Source organism: Nymphalis io, chromosome 5, assembly GCF_905147045.1.
Source record: "Nymphalis io chromosome 5, ilAglIoxx1.1, whole genome shotgun sequence".
In the NCBI taxonomy this organism is placed as follows: Eukaryota; Metazoa; Arthropoda; class Insecta; order Lepidoptera; family Nymphalidae; genus Nymphalis; species Nymphalis io.
Genome location: NC_065892.1, coordinates 4,274,368 through 4,300,163, shown reverse-complemented (window position 1 = coordinate 4,300,163; position 25,796 = coordinate 4,274,368). Strand labels below are relative to the sequence as shown.

At 31.9% G+C, this 25,796-nt stretch overlaps 1 protein-coding gene across 2 annotated transcripts in view; it reads left to right on the top strand.

The window, feature by feature from the left end:
* Positions 1-4,140: 4,140 nt before the first annotated feature.
* The window catches only part of LOC126768534 (elongation of very long chain fatty acids protein 7-like), a 46,174-nt gene continuing 24,518 nt past the window's right edge, over positions 4,141-25,796 (top strand). The window contains exons 1-2 of one of the 2 annotated variants that reach the window (XM_050486708.1): positions 4,141-4,374; positions 20,690-20,909. In XM_050486708.1, coding sequence (XP_050342665.1) covers positions 20,810-20,909 — 100 coding nt within the window. In that variant the 5' untranslated portion in view covers positions 4,141-4,374; positions 20,690-20,809. Of the gene's footprint in view, positions 4,375-8,034; positions 8,158-20,689; positions 20,910-25,796 lie in introns of those variants that run through there. The other variant, XM_050486709.1, reaches the window with a different exon arrangement.

The following is a 25,796-nucleotide window of genomic DNA, read 5'->3' as shown; positions in this document are numbered from 1 at the left end:
TGGCACTATAAAAAATATTAACCAGCCCTTACATCGACAATGCACCACCAACTTTGAAAACAAATATTTTATGTCCTTTGTGCCCGTAGTTACACTGGCTTATTCGCCCTTCAAACCGGAACACAACAATACTGAATGTTAAAATTACAAACGTATTATTCAACTATGTTTACTTTACAAATAACAAGTGTAGTAGTGATTGCTCCCGATATCCGTTGTTCGTTCTCGACGCGGCGTTTTTCTTACTTTCAGCACTTTTATACCTTTATACGCCATACAAAATATGCCTAAGATGAAAAATATGAATTCTAATTTAATCTCAAATGACATTACAATTTAAATTATACATATAACAATAGGAATAACATACTTTCCTGCGATAAAATAGAGCCTATTTTGTTATAAGTATGTATTATTATTTTATTATAGATATATATTATTGGCCTTAATAGTGCCTACAGTAACACGTACTCGTGTTCTATAAATTCGGCTGAGTATTACGGTTTAAAAGATATAGCCTTGTTACAGACAGATACAGAGTAGGAGTACTCTGTTACTTTAAATGTTACTTATATATTATATAGCATATATAACTCTTCTGTACGTGTATATGAAATGACTCCATTGAACGCCTTGTTATTCAAGGCAAGGTGGATGGCATCAGACCACGTGGAAGGACGCCCATGCGATGGACCGACCAAATAAAAACAACTGTTGGCGGTCCTTTGCATGAATGCACGAGGCTTACCACTGACAGGGACATATGGCGCAGGCTCGTGAGGCAAATAACATCAGCGCCGAATAATTTTTAATACTTCATGGCGACCACGACCGCTCTGACAAGAGTGACACGACGAAGAAGAAGAACGTGTATATATCAGTGTACTCTTCCTAAACGGCTTTGATGATTTTTTTATGTGTGATTGAGATACTTCGTTTAAATTGGCCCCGAGATGCCGGCACTGCGATTGGGTTTCAGGAATCTAATTAACATAAAAAAATGTTTTTTTACCCGTACCCAATTGGGATGGGCGGGTTCTGCTAGTACTTCATGTTTATACTTTCAAAAATATATGCGTCCCTCCTTTTGTTGGACATACAAGCGAGTTTATCCGAGTTAAGAAATTTTTTTTTAATTCATTTTTATTTTCAAATCGTTGGATTTAAGTTTTTAAAACAATTTTTTAAGCCTTTAGTTAGACTAGATATTTCTATTTAATTGTTTAACACTTACTGGATTTTAAGGAAGATTCATTGAATTGTGCTAAGCTCTTCTTCTTCTTGTGCCTCTTCGAAAAATATATAATCCAAATTTGAATTAAAAAAAACAATACATTCGGTGTCTTTACAAATATAACGCGTACAAGCGAATACTTCACTCAAGGTTTGTTTATAAATGTTATTTTTATGGACGTACCGTATTCTAGCTTGGCAAACAATGATATATGGGTAGTGTACAAAATGACCTTTATATTTAACCACATAAAGATTATGTTAAGGTGTGTTATAATCGTTTAAAAAATATGTTCTAAATAAGAATTTTAGAAGGTCATAATTATTTTTATTTCAACATTTCAAAATTAAATTTATTACCAGTCATTATCTTATGTTGTAAATAGGTTACTTATAAAGGAAATTTCATAGTTTGACCACGTTTTCTAAATGTTTATGTATACATAATCGAGCTATATATACTTAAAAAAAAACAAAAACAAACTTTATTTTTGTCATACAGATATGGGAATTGGCAAATGGACGCTGTAGGAAATACTAACCCTTCTTTAAATCGCCAATGCGCCACCAACCTTAGAAACTAAAATGTTATGTCCCTTGCGCCAGTAGTTACACTGGCTTACTTATCCTTCAAACCGAAACAAAAAAAAAACTAGTGAGTGGGTGGTATATACCCAGACGGTCTTGGACAAAGCCCTATCACCAAAATATGTCATTTATGATTGTGTATATGATAAATAAAATTTATAAAATATCTTTAGAAATGGTTTCTGATCCTAGAATATTTTTTTTAAATTTAAATCTGGTGTTAAAAAAAATCAATAAAAATCAAGGCATTTAAATAAAAAAAATATGATAACAATGCTCAGAGTTAGTCTACGTTCATTTGCCTGCAAGATATATGCATAATAATTAATTTAATTGTATTTAATAATAAAACCAATGTAATTTTTTTATTGATAAAATTATTGAAATACAAATTTTACAACTATAATGCATTATAAATTATAAATGTATCTAACATTAAAAGACCACAAAGGTTTGAAAGGTTTGACGTCATTATTATTTTGTGGAAAACAGTGAATTCTATCTATCTCATGGCTGGGTTTTTCTTTTCCGAACCGGTGGTAGTTTCTAGTTTGACTATCAATAAGCAAGTGTGATGCTACAATGTTGAAGTATTTTGATTTCGATTTTTTCTAAATCTACATTCCGAGTCCATAATAACCGTTAAATTTAATTGAATGTTGAAAAATTGTGATTCAAAAATACTTAGTAATACTGTACCGTAGCAATCGCTATATGTATACAATAACTAGCGTTCCTAATCCCCATCATCACCCCTTTGTCGTCCACTGCTGGGCATAGGCCTCTCCAATAGCACGCCACTTTTATCCGCTGTTAGACACTTTGCGTATATGAACACTCCGCCTAGCTGAAGAGCGTCCTACGCTACGTTTACCAAGGCGTGGTCTCACTCCAGAACACGTCTATTTCAACGGCTGTCGTTGAAATAGACGAGTTATTATTAGAGTATAGAGAAGTAACGTTATATGCGGTATAACTCTAATAATATATATATATAATATAAAAATTTATTTATTTAAAAAAAAAAACATCAAAGCAGAATTCTATGTAGCGATGTAAGTATGTTCCAAGATCTTCTCAGAGATCATTTTTGTTCCTAATTATACTGTAACAGCCCGTAAATGTTCCTTTGCTGGGCTAAAGCCTCGTCTCCTTTTGAGGATATATGTTGGAGCTTATTACACCACCAACACGCTGGTCCGATGCAGGTTTGTGAAACACATGCAGAGTTCTTTACGATGTAAGGTTTCACCAGATTATATTAATTATAAATAATGTTTTTAAAATGTAACAATAACTATCCGATACGATACGCGCCACCTTTTAGTACGTAGACATAAGGAATACGCCTAAAGCCAGCAAAATTCCAGATATCACCCGCACGTCCCTTCCACGCCCTTCTTGGTCCTTCGATAGTAGATAAAAAAACACAAGGTTATGATTTTAAATAAACTTTAATATTTACTTAAACAAATATAGTGATCGCGCACAAGTGACTCATGGATGTATCGTTGTCCTGTTAAATTCAGTATTCATCTCGCGTCTAATGCGTACCGTCACAAGATCATGTGAGTTGTATTTCTTATTACTACTTATATTTATAAGCATATTGTAATTACAATTATAGTTATGTAATATATAAAGGTAATTCGTGTTCCTTGTTTTATCTACCCCATTGTGATGGTTGAGTACATAACCTCATGACATTTTATGTATTCATCGATACGCATTTGTTTAACACATTTGTGCTTTATTTAATAACTATTAAAATGATTGTCATGTTATAAATATTATACTTCATAATAGGTTCTTTGACGTTTTAAAAAATCTGCAATTTAAGCTTACTTTGTTTTATTTTTTATGAAATCCAATAAATTCAAAATAAAGTATATTTATTCAAATATAATTTTACATGTATTTATTTGTTAAGCGCTTCCATCGGTTTAGTATGTGGATTCTAGCGAGAAGAACCTCAGATTCTAGATTGAAGAACTTTATATAATTCGATGTTAAAACACCAGTGAATTTTCACTAAAGTTTTTAAATGAATCATTATAAAAAAATACCGTCGTTATGGAATATTCTAATATCTGTATTCTATATTAATCAACTCTCTCCGCATTACAATAAAATAATAATAATAAATAAATATGATAAATTAATTATTAATATTCATAAAATACCACGTCGAATATTCAAACCATAAAATATATAAAAAAAGGTTAAATATTCTACGTATTCCTGTTTTCAAAAAATAAATAATATATTATTTGTAATACAATTTGGCAAAATATATATACTTACAAGGCCATTTTTTTCCAGATTTGGTGTATTGTCTACTCAAAAGACCACAGCGATGTTGTTCACAATTCTCCTTTACATCGTCTACTACATGATATACACCGTTCTTCTCGCGATTGCCGGACTCTGGTGCTTCGAAGAATGTGCCCTTACAGAGGAGGAGGAATACGAATTCATGCACCACCACCGAGCAATGCCGTACTGAAGATCGCCTGCGTCGAGAATTGATTTACTTGGTCTACTTAAAAGACTGTGAGTATTTACTAACATAAAACTTATTTTTAAGCTGTAGTAGATGTATTTTATAAGTCATATACATTGAAATACAAAAATAAATACAGCAGAAGGCGGACGGGCAGATGGTGCACTATGGTATGCTGGTACGTGGTCATCACCGCCCCTGGATAGTGGCACCGTACAAATATTAACTATTCCTTACATCACTAACGCGTTACCAACCTTAGAAAATGAGATGTTATGTCCCTTGTCATCTCACTCACCCTTCCAACCGGAACACAACAATACTAAGAATTGCTGTTTGGCGGTAGAACATGTGATAAGTGGGTGGTACCTACCCATACGGGCTTGTACAAATCCCTACCACCAAGTAAAAGTGATAGAAATTAATCGAAGCAAGCACAATAATACATTGTAAGGGAAACTGATTGAAATAATACCGAGTAACATAAGCTTCAAACCTTAAAAGACTTGTTAAGGTGCCCGTTGCTCACCAGTGTCCAGGGACATCCACAAGTCCTTACTTTATATGTATGTGTAACTCCAATTACTTAAAGATCTTATTATAAGTACCATCTCTATGCAAATAAATAAAATAACTACATCTTAAAAAAAAAATCTTATTAAGTTAGTCTGGCTATTTGCGAGTTATCAAAGCCAGAACATCCATTTTTTTTTGTCTACCACTGCTACTTAAGTCATTTTCATCACATGCCAAATTTCATGCTAGCGTAGGCGCGAATTTTGATAATAATAATATAAATTCTAGACTAGATTTGACAAATCCAGCTAACGTGTAGAAACGTGTGCTGGAGGAATTGAAGATGTTTTTTTCTCACGCGATACAAGGAAATACAAATAATATTTTTGATATAATGAATATTTCAATAAAATCTAAAAACCTGTAGGGCTATTGTTTAAGCACAAACCCGAAATTCACCGCAGAAAACGGTCGTGAAATGTCAAAAAGCGGTTCAACATTTTACGGATGTGTAATGAAATGAATTCTTAAAGATTAGCACTGCTGTTTTCAAAAATTTCTAAATATTTGATTTATGTGTTGCCTTAAATAATCCTATATAAATATAAAATGTAACCATAAAATCATAAACATTAATTTTGTCTAAGGATAAATAATATTATAATTTCAATTTTATGTATCAAAATATTTTTTCCAGCTACGTTTCACTAGCTCAAAACCTTTAATTAATTCGATAATCTATTTACAAGGCTTAAGCCCGGTTTTTAGTACTTACCGATTTTTATCGGCGGTTTATCAATTATTTAATACTATTTATTTGATAACTTTTGACTGTGCATTTCCGAGCAACGTAAATTTTAAATCATTTTAAGCTTATGTTAAGTGAGCAATATATCGGCTGAACTTTGATGTTACTGAAAAAATACATCAGCATTTAGATTATTACGAGTTGTTTTTACCGTACCGTAACAGCCTGTGAATGTCCCACTGCTGGGCTAAAGGCCTCCTCTCCTCTTTTTGAGGAGAAGGTTTGGAGCTTATTCCACCACGCTGCTCCAATGCGGGTTGGTAGAATTCACATGTGGCAGAACTTCAGTGAAATTAGACACATGCAGGTTTCCCCACGATGTTTTCCTTCACCGTAAAGCACGAGATGAATTATAATCACAAATTAAGCACATGAAAATTCAGTGGTGCTTGCCCGGGTTTGAACCAACGATCATCGGTTAAGATTCACGCGTTCTTACCACAGGGCCATCTCGGCTTGTTTGTAAAGGAAATAAATAAATTGTCAGCGACAACTAAATATTAAAATTATTATTATACTTTTATATATAATTTTACTATTTATATTAACTGTTACTTAGTTGTATGTGATGTATGCTGTGGTTTCCTTTAACTGAGGGACTTTAACACATAGATTTATAAATCGCATAATATATTAAAGCTTGTCATGTGTATACCTTGTTGGAGATCTTAATAAAATAAAATAAATGACAATACAACTAATATTAACATAATAAATACAGATGAGATATCTGAGTTTATCACTTGAGAATCAAATTCGAAAGTACTTCGAAATCATTGAAATATTATGTATATCCTAATTATTCTTTGGTACGCGCCTGAAACTGAAGACGAAAGACAATCCTTTCAAAATGTTCACAGATGAAGAATTTGAATTGAGATAATACTTTGACAAGAATATTATAATTTATAATCACCTACGAAAAAGTTACAATGAATTTCTTTTTTTTATATTTGACAGTGACATCATTTATACAGCCATAGATAAATAACAAATTATCGTAATATACAATTATAATTGTTCGTAACTCTTTGTTAATCAGTAATTATTGAGGCAGTTTAATTTAGGCATAAATAATTATTTAGGATCCGTATTCCGCCATATCGAAAAGACTCGTAGTGTGTGATATAGACAATTAATTATATAAATATTTATAGGGCAAATGGGACATCTAATGGTAAGTGATCACCAGCGCCCGTAGACATGGGCGATGTAAGCAATATTAACCATTACTAACTCGCCAATGCGTCACCAACCTTGGGAACTATGATGTTATGTACCTTGCGCCTGTTATTACACTGGCTCACTCACCCTTCAAACCGGAATACAACAATACTATGTATTACTATTAACGGACGGGTTTCACAAAAAGCCTACCACCAAGTAAGTTATTATTTACTGTTGTTTAAAATGTTCTCGAAGCATTCTAGTTAGCATGACGTTCTAAAATTTCAACAAAAAATCATTGTCACATTATGTATTATGTACGCACATATATTTTTTTACCAGAGGGAAATAAACTCGTGACAGTACAAAGTTAATTATTATAAAAAAAATACAAATTGTATAATTATTTTGTTCAATAGTTACGAAACTTAATAGTTTATTTTCTTGAGGAAAATTGCAATAAATAAAGTTTCAATCGTAGAATAACAAAAGTGCTTTGTCGAAATACGATACGTATGACGTTTCTCAAATCTAATGAAAACGTAAATAAGCAAAAAAGTTTAAAAAAATGCAATGAACACAGAGTAAAGATGCGACAGAGCTGGTCTACGAACATACTATACTCAATTTTGAATTTATATGTGATTGTATATTGTTCAATTCTGACAACCAAAGCTGTCCATAGGATATCAAAAGTTGATCCAACCAAACTAAAAATCACTGGTTTAAATCACGAAAGTGAATTTTTCAATTTATAAATTTGTATTAAAAATTTGTATCCTGCTCATTAGTGAAAGAAATATTATATGGAAATTTGAATGCATAATAAAAAAATCGGACACATAAACAGCCATGAACCTTCAACAGCAGTGAGTAAAAATAACCAAGACTCCTTAAGAGTAAAAAATACCACATTTGAAATGAATTGCACAATGATACCAATTGAATTAGATTTTAAACTTAAATAATACCTTTGTGTATATTGTAAGCAGCATAACTTATGTAACAATTATAGTAAAGAATAATACAGAAATAATAAATATTACTAGACAAGATTACACAATTATGTATCGCAATAAACAACCGGACGAAGCAAGGCTGTTCTAATGAACAGACGCCTCTGTTTGTTTCAGTATTCTATGTAATTCAAGCAAGTATAGAACATACGGCTGTTTGTATATATTATGAAAACAATTCTTGCAAAATATTCAGTCTGTGGCAGGCCTCGTGTAGGAAGGCTTTTGTTTTGATCCGTTTCTATTTTAATGAATTAATTATCGTCGGCTAATTTGTAATTAATAAATTAGTTCGGAATTCGATTATTTTTAAAACAACTGTGAAGGTATGTAATATTTTATTGAAAATTTAATTATTATAAACTTAATTAATTAGATAAATTATTTTATTAATTTATTTAATGGTTAAGAAAATTATTTTTTTTATTTGCATATTATAATATACATATACAAAAAAATATATAAAATAAATGTCAAAAGAGAATTAATAATAAAATGTAAGCGACCATATAATATAGAAATATTGTATGATCAGTTATCAGTTAAATGTTTCCGCTTCGTCTATATTTTAAGAAACACCTCTAGTTCGGAAACATCCCGGAACAAACAGATAAAGTGCGCAGAGTAAGTAAATATGTTTAATTTTTTTATAAGCTCATATTTTATTAAGGCGAATAATATCGATAATTTTACCATTTATCGTCATTTTTGTTTTGACCGCACCTCGAAAATACCAATAACTGAATCAGCCCAAGTCGTGTCCGCTGGATGATTCAAGCTTTAAAAATTATCTTTAATATAATATAAATAGCTTTTCCTAATAACTTCTTCCTTTACTTGGTGGAATAGCCGAGATGGCCTAGTGGTGGATGGTTCAAACCCGAGCAAGCACCACTGAATTTTCATGTGCTTAATTTGTGTTTATAATTCATCTCGTGCTTAACTGTGAAGGAAAACATCATGAGGAAACCTGCACGTGTCTAATTTCCTTGAAATTATGCAACAAATTATGGGAGAGGAGGCCTTAGCCCAGCAGTGGGACATTAACAGGCTGTTACTGTTACTGCGATTCCCACCCAGGACTGATATTTGTGTGCATGAACATGTCTGTTTGTCCTGAGTCTGGGTGTAATTATCTATATAAGTATGTATTTACAAAAAGAAAAATAGTATATGTAGTATATCAGTAGTCTGGTTTCCATAGAGCTTGTAGCTCTGTACAAGCTTAAATTGGGATCAGATGGCCGTGTGTGAAAAATTTCCCAGGATATTATTATTATTATTCTTAATATTCTTAACAGCTCGGCTAAGAGCCGGGATTTACGTCGTACTCACGGACCGAAGCCAAGTGAGCAGATACTTATTAAAACCTTAAGCCTTTAAAGCAATTCCCGTTCACCTTCTGTTGCAAGGAACTTACGCACAATTCGGCATGTTTTCAGTATCACCTTCTGCATATTAACTTTTTGTTGCTGTGTTCCGGTTTGAAGGGACATAACATCTTAGTTCCCAAGGTTGATGGCGCATTACCGAAGTGAGCTGTGGTTAACATTTCTTATAATGTCTATGTCTATGGGCATTGGTGACCATTAACCATAAGGTGACCCATATGCTCGTCCGGATACGTCTATAAAAAATATAGTTTTATAATATTATCGTCTGCGCCCGGGGTTCTCGTATCACGGGGAAGGTGCTAGGTATCATATGTACTTCTGTATTCCTGACAACGTGTATGGAAAATTTTATGTTGATCGGTTGTTTAGTTAATACGTGAAAGCGTAACAAACAAACGAACAAACAAACACATATAAAACTACTATTATATAAAAACGTTATCGTATGAACAAGCATGTTAACCGAAATGCTCTTTCAAGTTTTTCATAATGAAACAATCTTAACAGAAAAAATTACTAAAGTCTCCAACTAAACTAGGCATAAACCTGAAGTTACAGAAGTTATTGACCCCACCATTTAGTTATAGCAGTGATAGTCAAATCTTGTTATTTATATTATATTATTAGGTAGGTAATAGAAATAGTAATACCTTATATTGCTGTATACTAATAAGAGCCAAAATATCTTCCCATAGTTGACCATTATTGACATTAGAAATGATTTTCTAATAAAATGCCAATGCCAAGGGCCGCGAATTATATCATTGCATAGCCCATATGCCAATCTTTCTTGCTATTAGAATATAAAAAAAATATAATTAAAAAATCTTACTTATGCAAGCTTCACATACAATTAATTATTTTCACAATTTATTGGTATTTGTTATCATATATATTTTTTATTTGTTTTATTCTTTTGTTTCTTCCCTCTATTCCAAAACGATATTCCTAATTGCAATAAAATAATTTTAATGATATCAACGACACAATCAATATTTGAAAGCTCCTAAAGTTTTACTACTCAACTTATTTTTTGTAAAAAAAGTTTGCTATAATATAATAACAGGATTACTAGACATTTAATCAAACACCTTTGTCTAAACGAATGTCAGTAGTACAATTAGAATACCTTTTTTGTTATATAACAAATAAAATAATAAAATGTTTAGTATCGTGTTATTTGTGAGCTTTACCCAGCCTACCTAATATTTCACCTTACCTAATATTATTATGGTAAGAACGCGTGAATCTTAACCGATGAACGTGGGTTCAAACCCGGGCAAGCACCTCTGAATTTTCATGTGCTTAATTTCTGTTTATAATTCAGCTCGTGCTTTTCGGTGAAGGAAAACATCGTGAGGAAACATGCATGTGTCTAATTTCATCGAAATTCTGCTACATGTGTATTCCACCAACACGCATTGGAGCAGCGTGGTGGAATAAGCTCCAAACCTTCTCCTCAAAAGGGAGAGGAGGCCATAGCCCAGCAGTGGGGCATTTACAGGCTGTTACTGAATATTATTAAGCGATTTTCAAGAACCGTTTATCTCTCTCTCAAAATATCAACTTATCTAAATTTAAATATTAACAATCAAGTTCGATTTACGACATCTAATTAAAATTAAAGTTCCGTAGTGCTGTATAAAAAAATCCATGGTTTTTTGTTGTAAATAACCCATTTTGCAAAGATTTCTTTAGACATCTGTGAAATCAACAGTGATGGACTGACTGCGTTCGTCAAAATGCATTAATTATACATACTTTTTGTTTTTTTTTTAATAATATGTTATACTTGTTTCTAAGATCACATTATTCAGTAAAAATTAAAGCACGAATACTTAATATAAAATTCTAGTATGATAAGATAAAAGGCAAATAATTAGTTGAGTTTTAATTTTAAAGAATTACGGTGATTATTTAATCAAATTTTGTAAAATGATTGTTCAAAAGCATTTAAAAGTTACAAGTTAAATAAATAATTTTATATTTATTTTTTAATAAGCCAACCCTGAAATCTTATTCCATTTTCAAAGTTGCGAGTACAGACTTTGTTGTTTTTAATAATATTATTATTCTGTCGTCATATACCATTATGTCTGTAAATTGCAATCATAATAGTAATTTCATCAACAACCTTCGTGATTTCATCCACAGCCTCGCTCGTATGTGCTCAGCCTAGCTCAGGTCACTGTCACGTCCTACATAATGATTTTTCGAACTTGATGTTTGAACTTGTAGAAATATTACGACTATCTCCACACGAGGTCGAAGGTTTATGCCAATTTTGATGGTTTCATCGATAGTATGACTGATGATTATTCGCATCAATAATACTGACTTGCTTACTCTTCAAACTGAAAAACATCAACATTAATGAAAAAAATAATTAAATCCTATCAGACATAACGGAAGACCAGTACTTTTAAGCTACTCGTAAGCGAGTATGTTGAAACAAATAAACGTAGTATGCAGGATATTGTATACAAACAGGACAAAAAGTCGAGATGGCCCAGTGGTAAGAACGCGTGAATCTTAACCGATGAACGTGGGTTCAAACCCGGGCAAGCACCTCTGAATTTACATGTGCTTAATTTCTGTTTATAATTCATCTCGTGGATTTCGGTGAAGGAAAACATCGTGAGGAAACCTGCATGTGTCTAATTTCATCGAAATTCTGCCACATGTGTATTCCACCAACCCGCATTGGAGCAGCGTGGTGGAATAAGCTCCAAACCTTCTCCTCAAAAAGGGAGAGGAGGCCTTAGCCCAGCAGTGGGACATTTACAGGCTGTTACTGTTACTGCAGGATATTGTAACAAGGCAATAAAAATTCATAATAACATTATTATAATCCCTATTGCTGTGCCACTGGGGGGCACTGTTCTCTTCTCAGTATGAAAATTGTTAGAAAATAGTTCACCTCGCTGGTCCAGTGTGGATTGAAGGCGGTAGAAGGTACAAGATCTCCCATGACGTTTTCCTTCACCGTCAAAGTCAGCAAAAAATACTAATTATAATAATACAGATAGAAATTTGAAAATTCTGAGGTACTACATGCAATGAGATCGAGATGATTTAAATATCTTATTCTTTGTTGCTTTATTATAAAGAAAATAGCTAAACAAAGATTTCTATCACAAAACGAATTCCACGCGGGCGAAGCGGCAGGTTCTCTTATATTTTCTTCAACTTTTACATATGAAATAACACGATGTTCGTACCAATTTGGCAACAAATACAAATTTGTGGTTGTTGCTATAAAACTCCTAAAAGTTCCGGCATCAAGTTATATAGAATTTAACCATCCCTCTTAAACGGACAATCTAAAACAAATCGGATCGAAATTGCAATTGCTGATTCCATGTTTTTTTATTTTTTTATCTTGTCTGTTATCACACCTAAAGAAAGTGATGATACAGTCTAAGGTGGAGCGCGCTTGCCTAAAAGATGTCTATTCACTCTTGACTTGAAAGTACCCATATTGTAGGTATATATATTTTATTATTATTTATCACCATCATAATATAAACTAAATGACTGCCTGACTTTGTACGAGTGAAATAATGTTTCTAACTTCAATTAATAAAGACTAATAAAAAGTTACCCGAATATCCCCGGGCCCGGGGTAATCCCCTATTTCCCATCCATTCAAAGAAAATATAGTATCAAAATTTCAACTTTATATATTCAGGAGTGTGGGTTATTCTTAGTCGAAACAAAGGATTTTACAAATATAAATCAAGCGAAGCTTCAACAATTTATATTTTTTTATGATAGCAAAGATCAGTTTATGCAGAATTATATCATTATATAACATATAAGTTACTAGAAACGATTATTTGAAACGTACTTTAACATTTGATCCTGACATTGTCTCAAACATAACAATGGAATGAAAAAAAAACTAATGACTACCAGACGCGTAAACAAAGCAAAATTGACGTTATTATACTAATAATAAATACATACATTGGACACAAAAACAAAGAAGAAATATATCTTTCCTATACGGTCTCTTTAAAGCAACCTAATGATATTGGTATTTATATTAATGTTATAAATGCGGAAACAAATCTGTCTGTGTGCCTGTTACGCTTTTATGGCTGAACAGAATTGGATGAAATTTAATATGAAACAAGCTTGAACCTCAATAAAGCCAAGTAACCTATGTAGTTACTTTTTTCGACTAAACACCTGACGTAACCACGCGGGCGAATCTGCGGGCGGAAACAAATTTCACATAAGCCGATGGTACTATATAGTCATTGAAACTAATCGTTATAAACCTTTACTAACGTTATAAAGCTGAAAAGTTTGTTTGTTTTAAGATCCAAGAAAAACTTTTCTTGTTATACATAGTTCATTTAATTGGATAGTTTATAAATATAATAATACTGGTGGTAGAGCTTTGTGCAAGCTCGTCTGGGTAGGTACCACCCACTCATCAGATATTCTACCGCAAAACAGCAATACTTGATATTGTTGTGTTCCGGTTTGAAGGGTGAGTGAGCCAGTGTAATTACAGGCACAAGGGACATAAAATCTTAGTTCCCAAGGTTGGTGGCGCATTGGCTATAAGCGATGGTTGACATTTCTTAGAATGCCAATGTCTAAGGGCGTTTGGTGACCACTTACCATCAGGTTGCCCATATGCTCGTCCACCTTCCTATTCTATAAAAAAAAAAAAAAAAAAAAAAAAAAAAAAAAAAAAAAAAAAAAAAAAATATTGATGAATTCGCGTTTTGATGTGTAGAAAGCAATAACGTCGAACGAGGATAAAACCGTATAATCTTTTAAAAAATCTATAAAGCAATTAAATATTAAAAGAAAAACTATTCTTAATATCCATCTACTAATATATAGATGCGCAAGTGAGTTAGTTTGTTACGCCTTCACGTATTTACTACTATGACTATATTTTCTACCGATCGTCAAGGTACAGAACAATACCTTATATAGCTTAAACGCAGGCGAAGCCACGAGGGGAAGCTACTAATATATAAATTCAATTTTTTAAATTATCTTTTGTGATATATTTTGATAAATTGTTTTTAGCGAAGGCACTGACCCGTATTAACAAAGCAACTTATGAATAGCCATGTTACGTTCAGCTTACACGTCATAGAATGAGCTATTATTATAATATTCACAAGGGTCATAACCACTTAAACGCCGCGGTTTTCGTTGCATTGACAGTCTATGTAGTAGAAATATCTAAGTAGCACAACGCTACAAGGAAATCCTCTGAATTCAAGGCTCTGTGCAAGATCCGTAGCAAGCCGTCAACCACTTAATAAGACCTATGCTCTCTAAAACATAGTCAGTCATACGCACTCAGTTAAAAACATATGCGTGTTAGCTAGACATGATATATACCCTTTGTATTACAACATGATATGCATGCTAGTTGCCAATTAACATTGTAAACTTGCATTGCAATGCATTTATTTAAATTTAATCATATTATTGCGGCATAACGCTTCTTTTGTGCGTTGGAGGTTAAATTCGTTACGTAAACGCTTTTTCATTAGAAGAATAAATCAAAATAATAATATAATCATTATTTTGATTTCATTTGAATTGACGTGTTTTTCTTTTATCTGACCTGGGATAATAAATATAATTGTGTTAATTTGTTTTGAAATGGTCTGTTTCTATACGAACTTTGTGGCTATTAAGTCTATTTCAAAATATATTGGTTTTCGTCTATCCCTCTTACACAATATACGAGTATATAAACTATAAGAACAATTATATGGAATTTTTATTTATGTATAAAATAAAATTATGCTTAAAGTTAATTTCCCGATAGAATAAATACTGTTACAGTCACAAATGTTCCATTACTGGGCGTCCTCTTCCTCTTTAAGAAAAGTGTAATGTTTATTTAACTACGTACTCTAAGGCGGTTTAGAAAAATACGTCAGAATTTCATTCGACACATGCAGTATTCGCCACTGTTTTGTTTACCACCGAGAAAGTGAATTATAAAAACAAAAGCACATGTAAATTCATTAGTGCTTGAAGATAAGGATTATCATCATCGAATCCGCTCTGAACCTTATCATCGGATGATATACACAACGCTTGTTATCGTTAAAAAATAATTGTTCATACAATAATATTGTCAATTACGTAAATTCCATTCGCGGCCCTAACCTAAAAGGTGTTTATTAGCCTAATGACACGCTTTGTAAACGTTTGATGTGGACATTTCACAACGTTGACGAAAGTTGACCTTGGGACATCTGTCGAGATAAATGTCGTTTGTTAAATCATTTGTCCGGTTTCTGTTTACATTGTCAATCATGCATCGTGAACACTCGGCGATAGATTCATTCCGGTTATAAATTATGCGGTTATAACCGGAATAAATTGATGACTGAACGTTCTTCGATTACACAAATCAACTTTTCAACTCACGCGTCGCGTAGAGATGTGAAAGTTGCAGGCTAGATCCTGATCCCCTAAGGCTATTGTCGTCCCCACTTCTAATACAAGCTATAATTAAATAGTTAAATAAGTATATAAGAATTTGAGGCTATGTTGTTAAAAAAGAAAATCAAATAAAATGACTTAAGAAAAACGTATTTTATCATTGGTATAACTAGAATTATTTATTTTCTAATGTCACTTTTTTACAGTAAATATAAGATAATTTGAGCATGCATTACTTGCTAAGCTTATAGATACGTCAATAGCCATAAATTGTGATCACTTTATCATATAATCTCTTGCGATTGTTCTAAACTGAAATAGTTCTAAAAATTAGCGGTCGCTGCTTATCAATATAAACGAATTGCTTTATATGTGAATTTCGTCTTTACATAATTCGTAGATATGTAGTTTCATTAATAACACTAATTTTATTTCATTTTGTTTTTTCAATCGATATAATTTTGATTAATTCGTAACAGCCTGTGAATGTTCCACTGCTGAGCTAACCTCTCCCTTTTTGAGCATGCAATTCCAATGCGGGTTGGTGGCAAAATTTCGGTGAAATTACATCGGCCTTATTAACCTTACTCTTATTTAATAAAATAATTTTCTATAACAACTTCGGAATAAACCTCAAATGTCAAAGTGCCTAGAGGCCTTGGATCGCTAAATCTGGTCCTGCAAAGCACCTCATACCCCATTTTTCCTCTACATTATAATTTCCTGAAAGTGGCGAATCTAAATAAGGTTTGAGCTTATTCATCATTTATAAAAAAAAGCTAACAAGTTTTCTTCTTAGATTATAAAATAATTATTACAATTCTCCCAAGTGGGTTACTAATTGAATTTTTTTAATTGTTACGCAAGCAATTTAATTAATATATCTCGCTATTTACACTTTCAATTTCATTATTATTCATGCAAAGTAAGCGCAAGTAGCATATTGCAAACGTAATTTTGACATAGTAAGTTGCAGTCTGTAAACGTTTCCACTACTGGACTGAGAATTATATATACATAAATACATATACATTGTATTCTTTTACAATAAAATAATTTATATTTTTAATGTTAGGGCACATAGACGCGACAATTGTGATTCACCCTAGGCGTTTTGTACACTAAGTCACTCACCCTTCAAAGCGATACACAGTAATACAAAGTATTAATATTTGGGGATAATAGATGGAATAGAATCGAAATAATTTTTTTTATTTTCTCAGATTGACTTCTCAGTTGAGATCTCATAGTATGGTGAAATTCTTAAAGACATTCAACAAATATTTTAACAATAATAGCAAAACATGGGCTTTAAAAAAATTTATTTGATTTCAATTGTATAACTTCTACGACTACTATTTTTTATTATTAAATAATAAATTTTAACTTGATTCAGTTATATCGTTACATAATTTATAATATATGTTAATTTATTACTAAATAAGTATATATTTAGTCACATTATAATAACTTACTACTCATTAAAACTACGTCGCCCTTGACATTGATCGTATACGAGTACAAGTTCACAAAAGTCGATACCACTAACGCCATCTTTGGACCATTGCTAGAACTACATAGTGTGATTTTTTTGATAGTAAGCTGTTTACGTTAATAAAACTGTACAGAAAAAAAAATAAAAGTAATTAGTTAAACATTATATGAAAATAAACGGCCGAAACTACAATAAAATACATTTGACAGATTTGATAACCTAAAAAAAATGTTTTCATAATAGCCTTTACCAAGTTCTTAACTTCATCTGCTCGTTATTCTAGTATTAAACCTTGCAACTAAACATAAGCTCAGCTTCACTATGAGCTAAAATTTAAACAAAACAGTCTAGTGTAATTTAAAAAAGGGGAAGAATATTCAAGTGAGCATGAGTAACTTAGAAGGATTTTTTTTTTCACGCAGAGGAAGTCTTTCTTATAAGGCTGCTAACCGAATAAAATATCCTAAGATTAAACCTCAGGTATTCTATTAAACTTAGAGCTAGCCTAAGCTTAGAAGTGGCCAGTACTCAACCTCACTAAGGTTACTTTCACACGTAAAGCCTATTTCTGCCCCTAAAGCCTAGTCTGTTTGTATCGGAGTGGCTAGAGAGTGTATCTGTGTCACACACACTTGCGCTACAAAATCATCTTCGAGCTAAGGCCGTTGATTAGTCTCCGAAGAATGTACACCGTGATCGAAATCGCTCAAAAGATCATTATCATCAATTAAATCAATTAACTGAATAAAAAGAGATATAATCAAAAGGTCTAAAGTAAAGGTTCTTTTTTGGAACTTATCCAAAAATGAAAATAAATATTGTCTCTATTTTTATTATCTTAATCGCTAATTTAGAGTGAATCACAACCGAACCACAAAAATATATGAATATAATTAATTCAACTTTGATTTCAGTATTCAAAAACTAATTCAATTATAAGTTAAACACTTATTACACATACACTAACAGACACTTGACGAAAAATTGCAAAAGAAAAGTTAATGAAATAAATGCGAAAATTAGAAACTTGTGAAGGCCATTGCTGTTCCGAAGAGGAATTGCTCAATTGATCTGTAGTATGTTGACCATTACGGGCGCATTGCAAATGCTAGAGCAGCGCATCAGAGCGTTACGGTACTTAGGCGTTATATACACTTATAATTTTTTATTTTCATCTAGTTCTGTAGTTATGACATTTCTAGTTCTGTAGTTATGATATTTATCTACTGGTGGTAGGGCTTTGTGCAAGCTTACTGGTGGTAGGGCTTTGTGCAAGCTCGTCTGGGTAGGTACCACCCACTCATCAGATATTCTACCGCAAAACGGCAATACTTGATATTGTTGTGTTCCGGTTTGAAGGGTGAGTGAGCCAGTGTAATTACAGGCACAAGGGACATAAAATCTTGGTTCCCAAGGTTGGTGGCGCATTGGCTATAAGCGATGGTTGACATTTCTTACAATGCCAATGTCTAAGGGCGTTTGGTGACCACTTACCATCAGGGTCCCATATGCTCGTCCTCCTTCCTATTCTATAAAAAAAAAAAAAAAAAATTGAATGATGCGAAAATCAACTGTTCGTTAAGTGACTCTGGAAAGATCGGTGTCCCTACAACAACGTTATCAAAATTTAGTCTCGAAATTAATGTAATATATTATTTTTTCAAGATGATTCATTCCAAGTGATAAGTTTAAACGAACCTTTAGCTATGCACTGAATCAACTTGAATTTAAGATTGATAAATCGGATAAAATAAATTCAATTGATAAATTCATTTGAAACAATCGTTTCGATAGTAAGCTTACAACCAAATTGTGACCTAGGTCTATAATATAAGCTATAGCCAATTTCAAGGCATGAGGAATAAAAATTAATTAACAACCTTCACTTTAAATTAACATAATACATTGGTCGAGATCTAAAATATTAAAATATGGTATTAATTATTAATTGGTGAAAAAATGGTGTTTTGAATATCGGCGAAGTTGTTATGGGAAATTTTAGCATAAAATATAGAGGATAAAGGTTCAATAGAACAGTATTCTATTATCAGTACAGTAACAGCCTGTGAATGCCTCACTGCTGGGCTAAGGCCTCCTCTCCCTTTTTGAGGAGAAGGTTTGGAGCTTATTCCACCGCGCTGCTCCAATGCGGTTTGGTGGAATACACATGTGGCAGAATTTCTATGAAATTAGACACATACAGGTTTCCTGACGATGTTTTTGCTGCACCATCAAGCACGAGATGAATTGTAATCACAAATTAAGCACATGAAGATTCACGCGTTCTTACCACTGGGCCATCTTGGTGGTTGTATTATAAATAATGTTTATTAATAACGAACTGTTTTTAGTGCAAATCGCATGGAATATTTTAAGTCTAATGAATGTATGTTTATTTGTTCCTAAATACATCCTGTCCTTATATTTTTTTTACATGAGTATATTTATTATTAAAAAATCCACATACACAAAATCCTAGGATTGTAACGTATATTTGTCTGCATTAATTAAATTTATATTCATGTTATATTTTGCTTTTCAAAAAAGTGAGAGGAGGCCTTAGCCCAGCAGTGGGACATTCACAAGCTGTTTCTATATGGTGCTCTAAAGCCTTCATTGAATGGTATAACCCCATTTAAATTTAGAAGAGGTCTCTCTCGGAACTTTCTTTTATATCATATATCAGTATATACTCAATCATTTTGTAGTTTTTTTATTAAACGTATGATTTAAAATAATAAACATCAAGTAAACCACTTATAACGTAATCGTACTAGCCGCTAATGGCATACGGAAAGTTATCTTCTGTTTATTTTGCAAAGAGTAAATGCGATATGGTAAAATGAAACTTTTTTATACTTACTGGTTTTCTTTGAAGTTAAATTTAGTGCACAGCCAAAATAGTATGTCAAAATATGCGTGTTTTCTATAATAATTAATTAGTCTAACTATGACATAGTAACATTACGAAGCAACACAAATAAATTATTTGAAAAAAAAATACCTCTAACTTTATCTACTAATATGCACATATTACATAATTTTTAAATATCTCATTAAAACCCCACGAACATTACTCGAATTGTTGTATTTAATACCAAGAAATGCCATATTAAAATCAAATAAAAATAAATCATCGATATGCATAAGAAAAATTATCGGAATCATTGAAAGAGTAACTAACAATCACTGATATGATAATCATTGCGGAAATGCTAACCTTTTTTGAAGTAATAATAGAACGCACTTCAGAATGACGCAAGAAAGTACTTACGTCCTTGCGTTCGCGTGGGGTGGAATAGCTACGATTGGTGGAAGTGCGGCGCGAGATTCAATTGCTGACTTGTGACCGACGCGCGCGCACTTTCCAAGCTTTCGTTTTCATCTGTCGAGATGACTACTCGTTAATATCATATATAATTTTGAAAGAAATGATTTGCGCGAATAAAATAATACGGTATTCTATTTTTAAAAATAATTTCGTTTCGACGCTTCGTTTACAATAAATACAGCCTTTGTATTGATTTTCAGGTGACAGCTTGCTACAAGCAAATTGTTGCTGAGCGAAGAAAGTGACTTTAGAAAAAAGGCAAGTGGTGTGAAGTGTTGTGTTAAAACTTCAAAGTGTACCAGTGTTAGACTTTTCCAAAAATGTCCGGTTTCGTTAAAATCGCGATAGATGATTACTATTCAGACAACAATTGGACGACAATCATCAATAAATATTGGATGCTAGCGGAAAGAGTCTCAGGTGAGTTTGAGGACATTTTTCCATTTATCATTTATCCATTATAAAAGTATGGTTAAATATTAACACATTAAAATTCAAAAAATGATGTCGTTAGTTCAGTTTTCTGTATACACTATAAATATCCACAGTAATGGGAAGTGTTATAATTTTCGTTTGTAATTCGTAGTAATCTTAATATTCGATTTATTCATAATTGACTAATTCATTTTCGGAATGATATAACTATTTATGTATTTATGTATAAAAATACAAATATGTTTATATTTATAATATATAAATGCTTATTAGTCATTTACAATGAATTTAATGATAATGGAATTAAAATACAAACCTTGAGTTTATTGTGTTTATTAAAGTTGCCAGGGTTTTGTGTACAAAATCTTTCCTGTCACTACAAAGCAAAAATTGTGTTGGTGTGTTCCGAAATGAAATAAGTGAGCCAGTGTAACAAGGTACAATAATATCTTAGATCATATGGTTACTTGGCAACTCACCAATAACTGGCGCATTTTCTCGTCCTTAACAAATAAATTAAAAATAATATAGATTAACTTAATAATAATTATGATGTAGAAAAAATCAAATAAAAACAGTAAAATTATGAATAAGATAGATAGAACAACCTTAGAATTAACCTTAAAATATTATAATAATTGACAAATAATATAAAAGGCACTGACGTAAGCCTTACCGTCATGAAAACTTTATTGTTTGAAATTAATTTGGTCTATCATTTACTTAGCTAATAATATAAGCCTTATGTTAAAGCATTAAGCAAAAAAATATCTAATATAAAGAAATAATAATCTTTTATTGAGATCATATCTGAATCTGTTTTAATTTGACACCATTCATTTCCTATTAGAATTTTAAAAACAAAATGAAAGTTTGGACATTATATAAGTTATTTATATACAAATTTTAGACGCGCTTCGCGAAATCGAATTTTACAAATATAATTTATATATTTAAAAAGAACATAATATTAAATTTTATTTGAACCCATTTAACTGTTTTTGCATGATAATGTTAGAAGCATACAAACTTTATTATTTATATCAAAACTAATTATATAATCGAAATAAATTATAATTTTATTCATATTTCTTTTTGTATGACAAGTTTAAACGAAGAAAGCCATTTAATTTATTTAGTAATCCTCTATGAAATAAAATAAAATAAAAAAAACATTTTAGAAAAAAGATCTGTTTTGAAATTGCAATAATATATTCAGTAAAATCTACGTTATTTCGAACGAAACGATGTTAGAATCGAAACAAGCAATCTATCCGAATGTTCCTTTTTATACAACAGTAGGTTGGTAAACATTATCATATGCCCTACATCTGTATTATTTAAATATCTTACAATATATCTAAAACTACTGATCCAAATTGAAAATTATATTGCAGTCGTAGGGCCAGAAAACGGTATTGGACTGTACGTCCCGACTTCGTACAAACAATATTACCTCTTTATTGTTACCTCATATATTTTCCATTTATGACTTTCTGCATTTCACTGTCGTTTTCTGCGGTGAATTTCGGATCCGTTCTCACATAGCTGTGTTGAAAAATACACAACTGCTACTGGACAAGTTTAAACTTAATTAGATGAACCATAAGTTAATGTAGATACTCGCGATACGATAACGAACTTTAATTGGTACCATCGTTATCACCATAAAAATGTTTTTTCTCTCATATATATGTATTTGATAATTGACAGTTTATCAGACTTCTGCACGGAAACGCACGTGGAAACTGGAATTTTAAAAAATAGCATAACTCATCATTTAATTTAATCATTTTCTAAATTAAAATTGTTCTGAAAATAATAATAATAATAATAATGTAAAACTATTCATTAGTTTTACATTATTATTATTTTTATATTATATTTCTACGTAGTAGCTAAAATAATTGAATACGTCAATGGGCAAGTACTTAGTTTATGTGCATTGTGTTTATAATTTATCTCGTGCTCAGCGGTGAAGGAAATTGTGAGGAAACTTACATGTGTCGGATGATATTGTGCCACATTTGTAACCGGAGCAGCGTGGTGGAACCGTAAATTAATTCATCTTGTTAACATAGCTTAACAGCTTAAACAAGTTAATTAAAACACACATATCAGGTAAATAATGAATAAATGAAGTCTTGCAACGGTATATTATGATGTGTCTCTCCGTTAAGAAAATCGTCGCCTTTTAAACTTTTTTATCTAAACGTTTTGACGGCGTAAGCATCTTTAATTAACAAACTTGTCAACTAGTAATGTTCAGTTTTTTAAATTGTCTGTACGAAGAATTGCAATCAACTGTGTTGTTCTTTTTTTTATAGAATAGGAAGGCGGACGAGCATATGGGCCACCTGATGGTAAGTGGTCACCAAACGCCCTTAGACAATGGCATTGTAAGAAATGTCAATTACACTGGCTCACTCACCCTTCAAACCGGAACACAACAATAACAAGTACTGCTGTTTTGCGGTTGAATATCTGATGAGTGGGTGGTACCTACCCAGACGAGCTTGCACAAAGCCCTACCACCAGTAAATAATTGTTCGATAATTAGTATAATCACTGACTGGGTAAGTTAACATCTGTGTTTCGTTTAATATAAAAACGTAAAAATAAAGAAATATGTTTTATCATTCAATTATCGTATCCTGTTAAAAAATGTATGCTTTCAAAACTTTCACTTATTAAAACATCGAGAGAATTTCATCAATACAGATGAGACATACTAAGATAGCTTGAAGACAATTTGTCGGTAAAGCATCAACCGCGGATGGACATCACGTTACTTTTCTTAACATCTGAAATTTTTTCTGCAATCACCTTATTAAAATTAATATTTAAGGCTAAGGTAGAAGTCTATTCACCCAAGACAAAGATAAGTTCGAATGTCTGACATTCAATTAAATTTAATTAAAAAAAAAAAAAAAAAACTTAAGTGTATACTAAAAATACGTTGTTATATTTTACGAGCACATTCAAATCACCTAATTACAAATCTGTCCTGATACTTCTACAAAAATTGTTCCCGATTGTTATGTGTAACTAGTGTTCAAATAGAATTCAATTTAATGAGAAGAATTCTTCAAGAACTTTCACTTAGTATATAAGTATTAACCTATTGAATTGACTAGGTAGTACTCCAGATTCGGTTCAAACTCTGACTCACGGCAATGACACTTATGTTTGCACACACTTGTACACTGTAAAATTATGTCAAATGGACAAATTTACACAAAATATTAATAAATTCCACCTCCAAACCTATGTATATTAAAACAAGTTGAATGATAATAACGTATACAGTAGTTTTTAAAAATATCACAAACATACATAAATACAGATAGTCCTGACGTAAATATTTACAAGTTTATTTAAAAAAAAAAACTTGTTTCTAAACTATCTTATTGTATATTAGATTCTACTTGTGTAACGCGAGTTTTATAATTTATTAAAATAACTCTGAACGCATCTTAAGCGGCGGCGGAAGGTAGTCGGCTAGACCCGTAGACAAATTTGTTTCTCTGTCTACGGCTAGACTTCACCCCTGCCCCCGGCACGCGTCTTTCGTTAATTGGGGTTTCGTAATTTTCGGTTAGGTAGTTAGTAACACGTATGCTCGGCATGCGCCTTAGTATATGTTATTGTTAAATCGTATATTGTGATTAATATAAATAATTGTTACTGATCGTCTGATGTTTGAATCCCCATTAAAACCATGAAATAAAATATTACGAGTCTCAAATAGTATTACACTTTTTTTTGTTAGTTTTCTTTCGGAATTTGTTGCATTTCACTTCATCATATTATACACACGCTTTGTTTTCAAATAGAATGAGAATAACGTTAGTATAACAAAAACTTCAATAAACTTAAATAAACGTATCCATGTGACAAATGACAAACGCCTCATCAAACGGTTTATAAATGCGAGAACAATTTACTATCTAAAGTTAACTAAATATTTGCGTGTCATTGAATTTCTTTTGGTCATTATTTATTTGTGTGTATAAACATGTGTGTGTGTCCGGAGTCTGTGTGTTAAAAAAGAAAAGTAAATAAGAAAAGTAGTATATGTAGTATATCAGTTATCTGGTTTCCATAGTACAAGCTCTGCTTAGTTTGGGATCAGATGGCCGTGTGTGAATAATGTCCCAGGATATTATTATTAATAAACTTAACAAATAATGTAAATTAAATAACATTATTACTCACGATATTGACAATGTATTGTATAGTAGTGTGTTAATAGTTATTTAGTTCATAGTAAGCGATAATATATCGCTGCTTAGTCCACTAGTTAGCTAAAAGTTAATAACGGCCCTATTCCACCGCGATGTTTTGCAGACTGACGAACTACATAAGCCTTATAATAGATACAAGTTTTCTCACGACGTTCTCTTTCACCAATGACCAAGACATAAATTGTGAACACAAAGGCGTTTGAAAAACGTAATGGTTCTTGCGATTTTAAGCTAAAACCATCAATGAAGAACACTGGTCATCTTGACTATTTATAGAAAATATCAAGAAAAATAATAATAATGGGTTTGATGAATTTGATTTTTTAATATTTACTTAAAGCTGAGTAGATTCAACCCCTGTATCATTTACTCATTTTCAAGAATCAATCCTAAGTAATTCGGTGTTTTTTGAAGACACCGTGTTCCAGTGTATCTCTAACTGTCTTCGTAGTCTAATGACTATTAAGGCCGAAGATCCCTAAGTGCTAGCTTCAAATTCCTTGTACCACATACAATTAAAAAGCGATTTTAAGGGTTTTTGTCTGGCAGGAAATTGACAAAAACAGCCTAGAGTTTGGAAGAGCTGTCGGTTCTGCGCCTGAACGCCTCTGGCTTAAACAATGGT